Source organism: Alosa pseudoharengus, unplaced genomic scaffold (genome assembly GCF_046254945.1).
Source record: "Alosa pseudoharengus isolate Yale_2024_CS ecotype anadromous, Long Island Sound unplaced genomic scaffold, YU_APseudo_1.1 YU_APseudo_1.1_scf_17, whole genome shotgun sequence".
NCBI lineage: Eukaryota > Metazoa > Chordata > Actinopteri > Clupeiformes > Clupeidae > Alosa > Alosa pseudoharengus.
The window spans coordinates 18,592,220-18,602,378 of NW_027468640.1; the positions used below are offsets into that span (position 1 = coordinate 18,592,220).

A 10,159-nucleotide genomic window follows, 5' to 3' on the forward strand; every position below is an offset into this window, starting at 1 on the left:
TGTTTACTCATGTATCACATGAAAAATCTATCCACAAATGTTAAAGGAGAACTCCAGCCGATTTCAACACGTAGCTCTGTTGTTTGTGGACACGGAGTGCTGGCAGTAGCGAGTTTCTCATGTTGAAATCGGCCGGAGTTCTCCTTTAAGTGTGCATAAATGTAGTTATTATACCTGTGGCTGGATAGTATGCGTTGCCTGTGTTTGTAAGCACATTCTTATACTTTAGAGTCTTCTCTACATTAAATGGTCCTGTGTTCCCCCATCCCCCGACAGAGGCAGAGAATGCTACCTTCCCTGGAAAAGGCAAACATAATTTTTAGAAAAAACTGTAATTACAATGAAATAGATTTGTATCACACAGTCAATGCATTTTTTATTATTATTTATTGTCCATCAACTCACCTGCACTTGCTGTCTTTAACTCCTCAATCTCCCTCTGGCTGGCCTGCAGCTCACTGTCCATGGACACCACTTTGCTCTTGAGGGACGCCAGCTCCTGGGCTCTGCTCTGACTGGCCTCCAGCCTGGTCTCCACGGCCCTCATCTTCTCCTGCATGGCCCCCAGCTCTCTCAGCAGGAGCTCACATGTGCTGAGCTGACAGGCCCCTGGTGCAGTCTGGGTACTGTAGTTCTGAATCTCGTTACCATTCTCTGCCCAGTCTCCAACTTCAGATGCTGTGTCTGTATTGAGCACTGCTGCAGCCGCAGGCTTAGACACCCAGCAGGAGAGCAGGAACAGCAGAGAGAGACGTCCCTTCATTTTGTGCAAACACAATAACTGTACCTCTCCTCACCATCCGTTTCTATCTATCCATCCATCTAACATCTAACAGCCTTCAGTAGATCATTAATGATTATTTTATGGAATCTTCTGTGTTGCCGTAAATTTTTATGAAGATTCATCCAGGAAACAGTTATATATATAATTATACATTTACTTGTTTTCTGACACGTTCCGTGTTCTGTTTATAGTCGTCTGTGATTTAGGATTTAAGACTTGTCTGTGGGTCACTCCAGAGGTGTAATTTAGGCGAACTTTTCTTTCTTAGTGTGTCAATATTGTTTGTTGTACATGTACTCAGTGTTGAGGAGCATGAAATAGATTCACACAACACACATCGAGGGAAGCAGGCTTGACTTTTAATTAGTTCTAATGGTGGAGCTACTGGGAGACTCACAATACAGGAGGACAAGTTCAGACACACATCAGACATTAACATGTCACCCTAACACAGGGACGCGAGGGTCTGAAACATGGCTACCTCTCCTGTCTGTGCTCAGGTTCCACAGGGTTGGCAGACATACAGTATAGGGACGCCAGGTAACATGTCTGATAAGGTGCTTAGTGGCATTGAGATATCAGGTCAATCATTATGGCATATAATAAGACCAAATAGGAGAACTACATGTGACTTTTCATTAACACATTTCCAGTAAAAACAAACAATAAATATGATGTTATTCATTCCAGTCCAGTTGAATATTAACCAGTGAACTAAAAACATAATCATAAAATTCTTTATTTAGCTGTATTAGGCTGTCTACAATGATGTTTAGCCAAATATGTTAAATATTAAACTCTGGGCACATATGCCCTCCTTTTTGAATATGGTTCAATATCATGTGGTCACCTGACTGGTGCATAGCTGCACTGATACATATTTCCTACCTTCAGTTAAACCATAAAGGACATGTCTGAAGGCATTTAAGGTCAGCAGCAAATTCTGAAGATGAAGTCACTTCAAGACAAATCAAACTCCACAGTGAAGAGGAGTGTTAAAGAAATTTGTGCAATTCAGTGCCGCTATTAATAAGAATATAAATATGATGAAACAAAAATAAAATAAAATGTTACTCAATATCATACAACGTGAACCCATTGTTGGCATTTAATGGCTGGATAAAATGAAGATACTGGAATGTTAAAAAAGTCTTCTTAAAACATGAAAAATATTTCCACTGCAAAACAAGTTTACACCTTAACTCCCGCTAGTTCTATGACAGAATAAAAATAACAGGTTTATAGTATGCTTAAGCCAATAATAATGATTTATAGCTATTTCAGTTACGTATCCCTTTTGCACATGTATACGCTAGACTTACATCCCTATAATATCCTCAAAAGGCTGAGACCAATTCATAAAAATGTATGCAGGTGTACGTGCACATTTTTGCCAAAAAAATGCTCAATATGGAAACATATCACCATGTGGTTGATTCAGAGGCTGAAGGCCTCAACCTTTGGGATGAAAGTGATGATGTCACTCAGCTCATCCAGGCTGTCCTGCAGCTGGGCAGCGGTCTCCCTGATCTGCAGGACGAACCTCATGGTCTCCGACTTCACCTCCGGCTTGGCCTCCCCTGCCGCACTGGGCTGCAGCTCAGTCATGGAGTCGGCCTCTCGTAGCTCCATCGTGTCCATGAGCTCCTGAGCGTCCCCGGTGTCGCCGGCAACCTCCAGCATCTTCAGCCGGACCGGGTCATCTGAGGCGGCCTTCTCTGCCCTCGTTTGTCGGATGTTGTGGATCTCCTTGGCGTCCATGGCGATGAAGAAGACGTCCACTGCCAGGAAGAAGGCGGAGAAAATGCCGGTGGCCACCTCTGCCACACGGATGGCCCTGGCGGTCTGCGCCGCCACCCTTCCCACGTTCGCCACCTGTGCCAGCCTCACAAGCTCGGGGATGGCCCCCAGACCTCGCCCTATTCTGACGCCCGCCTTGGCCATGCTCCCTGTCGTCCCTGTGCTTGGGTCATTCCCATCCTCAGCTGACCCAGAGACATTCAGGGCCTCCAGGCCTTCACAGATGTGCTGGAGACTGACCACCACCGAGTTCATCTTCTCCTGGAACTCGCGGATGACGTTCTTCACATTGTAGCGGTCGGTGGACTGGTTGACCATGTTGGTGATGTTGGAGACTCCTGCGGTTGCACCACCAGCGACAGCGATGCCCACCCCGACCCCCGTCACGATCAGAGAGACACCCAGAGTGAAGGGGGCCAAGATGAGACCCACGATGGAGGTGATGCCTCCAGCTGCTCCAATCACCCCGCCAGTCAGACTGCCCACAGTGGTGCCAAAGTGCACATTCTCCAGACCGTCAGCCAGGGCCCTCAGCTTCTGCAGGCTCTCCTGGAGCTCCGCAACAGTCCGCTCACTCTGACCAAGCCAGGCACCACCACAACACACAAACAAACAAAATTCATATCTATTATGTTTTTAATTTTTTTAGAATATGATTATTTTCAGAATTGATTAATCTGTTGTGTATGTCCTTGATTTATCGATTAGTTTCTTGATCTACAGTGTACAGTATGAGATGTACACTGTAGCTCCGCAACAGTCTGCTCACCACCGCACAAACAAACAAAATTCACATTTGTAATATGTTTGGAGCATTCCTACTAAAAAAATCTCTGAACTAAAGGCATAATATTTTTGCTACCACTGGGTACTGGTGTATTATTTTGGGTTCTGCTCCCTGCCCTGATATGTCTCATCACCTCACCTGGGCTGTGAGGTAGGCAATGACAAATGGCCTCCACAAAATCTCCTGTGCAGAAGGCCTGAGTTCTGGGTCGGTCTGCAGGACGTCGCTGAGGAGCTGGTGGAGGGACTTGGAGAAGGTCTCTGGGAGAGGCTCGTAAGAACCGCTCAGGATCTTAGGAACCAGATTCACTGCACTCTTTGTTGTGAACTGGGGCATGAAGAGGAAGAAAATGATGACCTCATAGAGGTTCACTGAATAGCACATGTAGAGTTTTTGCATTTATATTAATTTAGGTTTTATTTCTTATTGATTTATTATGTATTATTATTGATTGATTGATTGATTTATTTAAGGTTCTAGCATATACAGTATAGCAGGAATAGCATGCATAGTTTATGTACACATAAATTAACTATAAAAATATGCAGGCTTTATTTAAATGTATACTTACTGCACTCTTCATCATACACATTTCATAGAGCAGACAGCCCAAGGACCAAATATCACTGCACACACAAATACATAGGAGAAAAAGAAAAGTGATTATCTAAATCCTATACAGTATAGATTTAAACACATCCACTAAATAATGTATGATGTCATTGTTCAATATATACCACTTAAACATGTTTTTAAACATGTACTCAAAAGTGTGTCCTTGTATTTTAGGCAAATGACCAATGTTAATTGTAACAGTGGTGAAGTTGTTACCTCTTGTCATGATATGAATCTCCCTTCAGGATTTCAGGGGGGATGTTGGTTAGTTCCCCAGTAGAGTCACTCTCTACTCCAGCTCTGACATGCAAAGCAGATCCATCAAATATTCAGAAACAGATATGTTGGTTGATGGATTGAGTGAATGAGTATACTGTATTGAGGCGGTGATATAATAGATACCTTTCTTTGATTTCTGGAAGCTCACCCAAACACACAGTTCCAAACTCACTGAAGAGAATATTCTATCAACCAAGACAAGAGTATCACAAAGACACAAGTAAAGAAAAATCCAAAGGAAATTGCTACATTAAAAATCATGTTAGGTTGTGGAATCAAAGCAAGCAGCATCAGAGGATACAGATAAGTTTAGTCTTAGCACAGTGTATGATAACCTGCATTTGTTGATGCATGAGGTTACATTAAATTCCATAAATTATATTGTTTTGCTGTGCATTGTACCTGAGGTCTTATGTCTCTGTGAACAGTGTTATTGGAGTGCAAGTGCTTCAATGCCATGCAAATCTTGACAAAGTAATCCATACTCTGGAATAAAGATATTTACAAATATGTGGATGCAATAATGTACAATAATGTAAAAATCTTTTAAATAAAGACGCTCATTTATTCAGAATGATACTGAAAGAGTCAGAGTAAGAGCACCTCTTCCTCTGAAAACTGTTCCCCACGTTCTTGCTTGGCTTTCATCTTTTTGGACAAATTTTCTTCAAAGTAGTCCACCAAAACATAGAATGTACCGCCATCTGTACACCAAAGAAAAGAAAAAAAATTAACATACATTCATCACCAGTATTGGCTCACCACATTGGTGGGTTTGTTCAGGGGTGGACTGGCAATTTGGACAATCAGGAAAAGTCCAGAACAGCTGTCGCCCCGTCGGCCTGGCTCAATATTATGTTTCATCAGCCAAGTAGCCTTGTCAGTGTCTATCTCTCCAAATAAATATGGTTTACTTACTAATCAGTAGCCCATGTCTACGATATCAGTTATCATTCTCATTAATTAAAAAAAAAAACCTGCAACATTTGCGCCATCGCGTTTTTAATAACAGGATCAGCACAAGGGACATTGGAAAGGCTACAGCGTCACCGAGGTTGCCAACTCTTGCAATTGACAAATGTCTCACTGCCTCTCTTCACACATGACTTTTTTCATGCCAACCTTTCATCTTTGTTTCCTTTGATGGAGCTTATTTTTTAATTTATTTTAAATGAAGCTGAAAAGGAGATGCATATGCACACAGCAGGCCCATAGCCAGCTATGAGGTCACCGAGGTCTGGACCTCTGTAATGTTTTAGATTAAACTAAATATTAACCTGAATTTTAAAAAAAAATCAGCAGTTGAAAATGTCTCCGTGGCAATTAATTAATTCAGTTTTGTGTTACCGGTAACAGTGTCTGCTGTCTCTGTGTGTGTGTGTTTTCTTCACTGTCAACATACATGTAACTGAAGTAATCTATGATGACTATGAGAGAATTTTCAAGCCCCACCTGACCCCATCACCCTGATGATGTTTTAATTCATATGTCAGTATATTTATGTTTTGCATGAATAAAGACAGGCACAAAATACGGTAACACTTTACTTGACAGTATCGACATTAAAGTGACATGACACCGTCATGAACACATGACACCGTCATGACACATGAACCCTAACCCTAACCTCTAACCCTAATCCTAACTCTAACCTTAATTTGTTATGACAAAAACTGAATGACACTTAATGACAGAAGCGTTATGTCATAAACATTTATGACTTGTTTATGATACGTTCATGACAGTGTCATGTCACTCTTATACTGTCAAGTAAAGTGTAACCCAAAATACAAATGTCCTCCTGTTCATCGTGCCCCACCTGTCATGTCTCTATTCCCCACTAGTGGGGCCCGTCCCACACCTTTGAGAACCACTGCCTTAGGTCCATACATTCATCTTGATGATGTACTGTGCACCAACCTGACCAAGTTGTAGGATTTGTATGTATGTGCCATGTCTATTAGTCTTAAAAAGATGGAACAGACACTCAAGGCCATTTATTGATATTGACCCCCATTTACCAATGGTATATGACATCCCTGTCATGACTATCATGATAGACAGCTGTGTGTGCACGCGGATGGTACAGGACCTATTTGGAAGAAAGTCCAGGGCCTTTTTTAGTACCACCCAGGGTTTGTTAATAAAACAAGTAGCTCAGCAGAAAATGCATAACTTTCTTGTGCTCATTGTGTATAATGTAATACTCCGCATTTGACAAGAATTAAAAAAATAGTGCCTTCTCTGATAACTGTCGGTCACATACCTTTAAATGACTTCTGATGTCCAATGATATGGGGATGCTGCAGGCTTTTGAGAATTTCATTCACAGTGAAAACATCCTGCAAAACGAGACATTCCAGTAATGAACACCTAAATTCCCAAGCATATCATTTGGATATTATCCACATGACTTAGCAAATCCGGATGAAATTATTGACCAAAAATGAAGATGAAGAAAGCAAACTATTAATGTGCTGGCACAACAACAACAAACAAAGTTGGTGGCTAGGATGCAGTCATAGCCATTCAGTAACTTTTATGGGAGATGGACATCATTATCTCACCTCTGAGTTTTTATTGACCTCTCTGACGACATACTGATGGCCTTCCTGTGACTTCACCAGGCTGGCCCCACCCTCCTGTCTCACTAGGGTGAAACCGTGTTGCTGCAGGACGCTTGGTTGGCTGCCCATTCTTCCCAGGGGTCAAGCAGGCTGAGGCATAGCACTGACCCTAACCAGAACCTATGCACAACATTGGCATAGCTATTATGACATATTGGCATTTCTAGAGATGTAGCATGAAGATCTCTGGCATTTCAGAATTGCATGGAAAAACAGCAGTGTTTTCCATACATTGACTTATTTGTGGCGGCCCACCACAATATCAACATTGACCACCACACAATGATTTTCCAAGTTGTACTAAATTGTGCTTAAAGCTGGTTAGCATCATAACCACTCTGTGCTCATTTGTTAAAAACTGTTGCATTCAAGTTAATTCTGCAAACCTACCACCAGAAAATAGAATTCAATTATTTGGGAAACACTGAACAGGTTCTTTTGTTTAGTGTTTACAGAAAAGGAACAACTGCTATACAAAGTACATGAAATAAAAAATAGAAATTAAACAGAAATATGTTAACATATTGCAGTGTTCACTGCTATTAAGATTAAAAGGGAAACAACTTAACTGAATGCTGTGTTTATTTGTGGCTGTCATTGGCTACTGCCACGCCTTACAAACCGGTTAGCTGAATAAATTGAACCAACTGAATAAACCTAATAATTCTCTTGACATAAGGCCAGGAAGAGGCACTCCCCCCAATAGAGCCTATCACTTAGACTACACAACATAAGCTTAGGCCTACTCTCTGCACAACTCACAAAAAGTGACTGCAATATCACTTGGAGTTTAGCCATCTGTGACCAAAGCAAAAATATGAACACATTCTAAAGTCAGGCATTAGGCTATGACTAATCTTATAGGCCGGTCAGGTAGACGAAACTTCCTGAATTATTAGTCAGATAGTGTCAAGAAAGACATGGCCTGAGTTAAAGATATTTTTTTTATTAGGCTATAAGATTGACATTTTACAAAGAGTAGACGAAGAAACTGGAATAGAAATGTGACTGGGCCAAATGTCAGACAATAACTAGGTGTGATTATTAGGCCTAATAGACATCTCATCTCTTGTCACGGGTTCTCGTTAAATAAATAACAAGAGAGTCTGCTGGTCAATAATAATCTTGAGGAAGTGGAATTTCCATTCGGAGACTAAAACTTTGTCCTGTGGTAGCCTAGCCCAGTGTTTCTCAAACTTTTTCAGACCAAGGACCACTAACCAGTAAAAAATCCTACTTCAACAGTATATTACACAATAGATCTCACTGAACAACCTTGCTTATTGTCTTTGCACCTTGCTTATTGTGTCAGAGGATTCATATAATTTATGTTGCAGAACTGTTTAAATTTACATACGAATTGGTTCAATATTGCAAACAACTCATCTTTTACCACGACTGCTCGCGGACCACTTGGGATAGCTTGCGGACCTCCAGTGGTCCCCGGACCACAGTTTGCCTCGAAGATATCGCGCAGGTCTGCAATCTCAAGTCCTCTTTCGATTTGATGAACAAGATGGAAACTGTAGGCCTAAGTTGCGTTTAACTGGAAAGTCAGCGACATCGACCAGCCAGCCAACACTACCTCAGAGCCTTGATTATTTGTTGGCAGCAACGTTAAACGACCAGCCAGCGAGACCAACATCGTTGTTGTCTCTGTATCCGCTTGCATGCATGCTTGTTTTAGAAATTAGAACAACAGTTGACTATTCGATAAGTGAGTGACTCATTGGGAGTTTCAAGAAAACAAACACGATTAAAAGACACACACATAGCCTACCTGAAGCAGAGTAAAAGAGCAAAAAGTAGTTCTTATTTAAAATGTCGACATTTGTTATTAGTGGACGATTTGAGGTTCATCAGAATAGGAACTCCTTCCCCTTGTAACTGCTGCAGCCGTCTCAAAGTGAAACTCCTCGGAGGTTTTACGTCAACATTTGTGTTGCCAGATAAGCGATTTGTAGCGACAGTCTGATACGAATCCCAAACAAGAGATTCGCTTCATTATTTCAACTAAGACATAAAACCGAAAAATACCCGAAGTCAACTCTGAAATTATTAGGGCACGATGTTGGAAAGTTACAAAACACATCGAGATATAGCTAATCCTTTATTTTTTACCAGACTTGGCAACATCGATCAACATTACACTGTGCCTAGTTTGTTTTGGTTGTTGTTGTTTGGAATCTTCTCCTAAAGAGACATAAGCCACTTTAAATAAATCAACCAACACCAGTGACACTCAAATGCAGAAAACCCCAGCAGGTCTGGGATATGGTTTGGTTATCCTAATTGTAGGCTAGCCCAGATATTAATTTTAAATAGACTTTCCAAAAGATTTATGATAGACAGATAGAACATGTCTCTCTCACAGACAGGCTATTGACTGGCTTAGTGATGGTGTTGTTTTCATCCTCCTCGTGAGAATTACCAATGCAGATTTGTTTTAGCCATATGCCTCCAGCAGCCTCCTCTGCTGGTGATAAACAGTACCCTCTTTGTATTCTGCTTTTCACCCATCTTCCACCAGAGGGCACACTCGCATCTCTGTCGGCTCTGAGTAGGATGCTGCATCCTGTCCGCCTGTAAAGTCCATACAATACCTGGACATAGCCCTATAGTCCTTGAGCCAGACCTTCTAATTTTGGTCATTCGCCTACCATTCTGGTATACATACCAGAGGTATAGATATCACCGATGAATTAGAAAATATGTGCATTTGGGGTAGTATATATATAATCCTTGGGTATTTATCATTTGGTTTTTATATTTAGCAATTATGATGAAAATGAGACATTTTCATCTTTTGGTTTATTCTCTCTCTTTAACCTCTTTAAACGTTATCTTTTTAAATTTGTTTTATATTATTTTTATTTAACTATATTCATGGAGTCTTGCACACCTGTTTATGTATCTCCAAGGCATATTGATTCTGCCTTCCCTGCTCTAACCTGTAAAACACTTTGGGTCAACTGTCGTTCGTCGTTAAATGTGCTATTCAAATAAAATTACTTGACTTGACATTTCTCCTTGGGGAGACTAATAAAGCAACTTTTACTTTGACTAAAATCGAAAAGATACAGATTGTCTCAAATTGACCCATACTTGTTAAGCCAATCAATTAGGCCTATCAAAAAATTATGATAGTAAGTAAGTTACATCATTAGCTATTGCTGTACTTTCTGTATTGCATCAACATGTGGGAATGTTCAGTAAGCAGCAGCAATGTTGTTGGTTTGGGCTATACTGTTACACTCTAGTTTCAAA

The 10,159-nt window shown here is 40.9% G+C and overlaps 1 protein-coding gene across 1 annotated transcript; it reads right to left on the reverse strand.

Moving 5' to 3' along the window:
* Positions 1-1,123: 1,123 nt before the first annotated feature.
* Positions 1,124-8,848, reverse strand: LOC143127340 (uncharacterized). Its single transcript, XM_076288777.1, has 10 exons — positions 8,673-8,848; positions 6,833-7,012; positions 6,532-6,607; positions 4,869-4,969; positions 4,668-4,751; positions 4,389-4,450; positions 4,203-4,286; positions 3,943-3,997; positions 3,510-3,698; positions 1,124-3,160 (listed from the first exon to the last, which is right to left on the reverse strand). The coding sequence occupies exons 2-10, from the start codon at positions 6,959-6,961 to the stop codon at positions 2,222-2,224; spliced, it is 1,719 nt and encodes a 572-aa protein (XP_076144892.1). The 5' UTR covers positions 6,962-7,012; positions 8,673-8,848; the 3' UTR covers positions 1,124-2,221.
* Between the last annotated feature and the right edge of the window lie 1,311 nt (positions 8,849-10,159).

What these genes read in the sequence shown, in the direction of transcription:
- LOC143127340 (XM_076288777.1), bottom strand. Translation starts at nt 6,961, where the DNA reads ATGGGCAGCCAACCAAGCGTCCTGCAGCAACACGGTTTCACCCTAGTG. An exon ending in TGTGTATGATGAAGAGTGCA is followed by an intron (nt 3,699 to 3,942) that starts GTAAGTATACAT and finishes TTCATGCCCCAG; the next exon opens with TTCACAACAAAGAGTGCAGT. An exon ending in TTGCCTACCTCACAGCCCAG is followed by an intron (nt 3,161 to 3,509) that starts GTGAGGTGATGA and finishes TGGCTTGGTCAG; the next exon opens with AGTGAGCGGACTGTTGCGGA.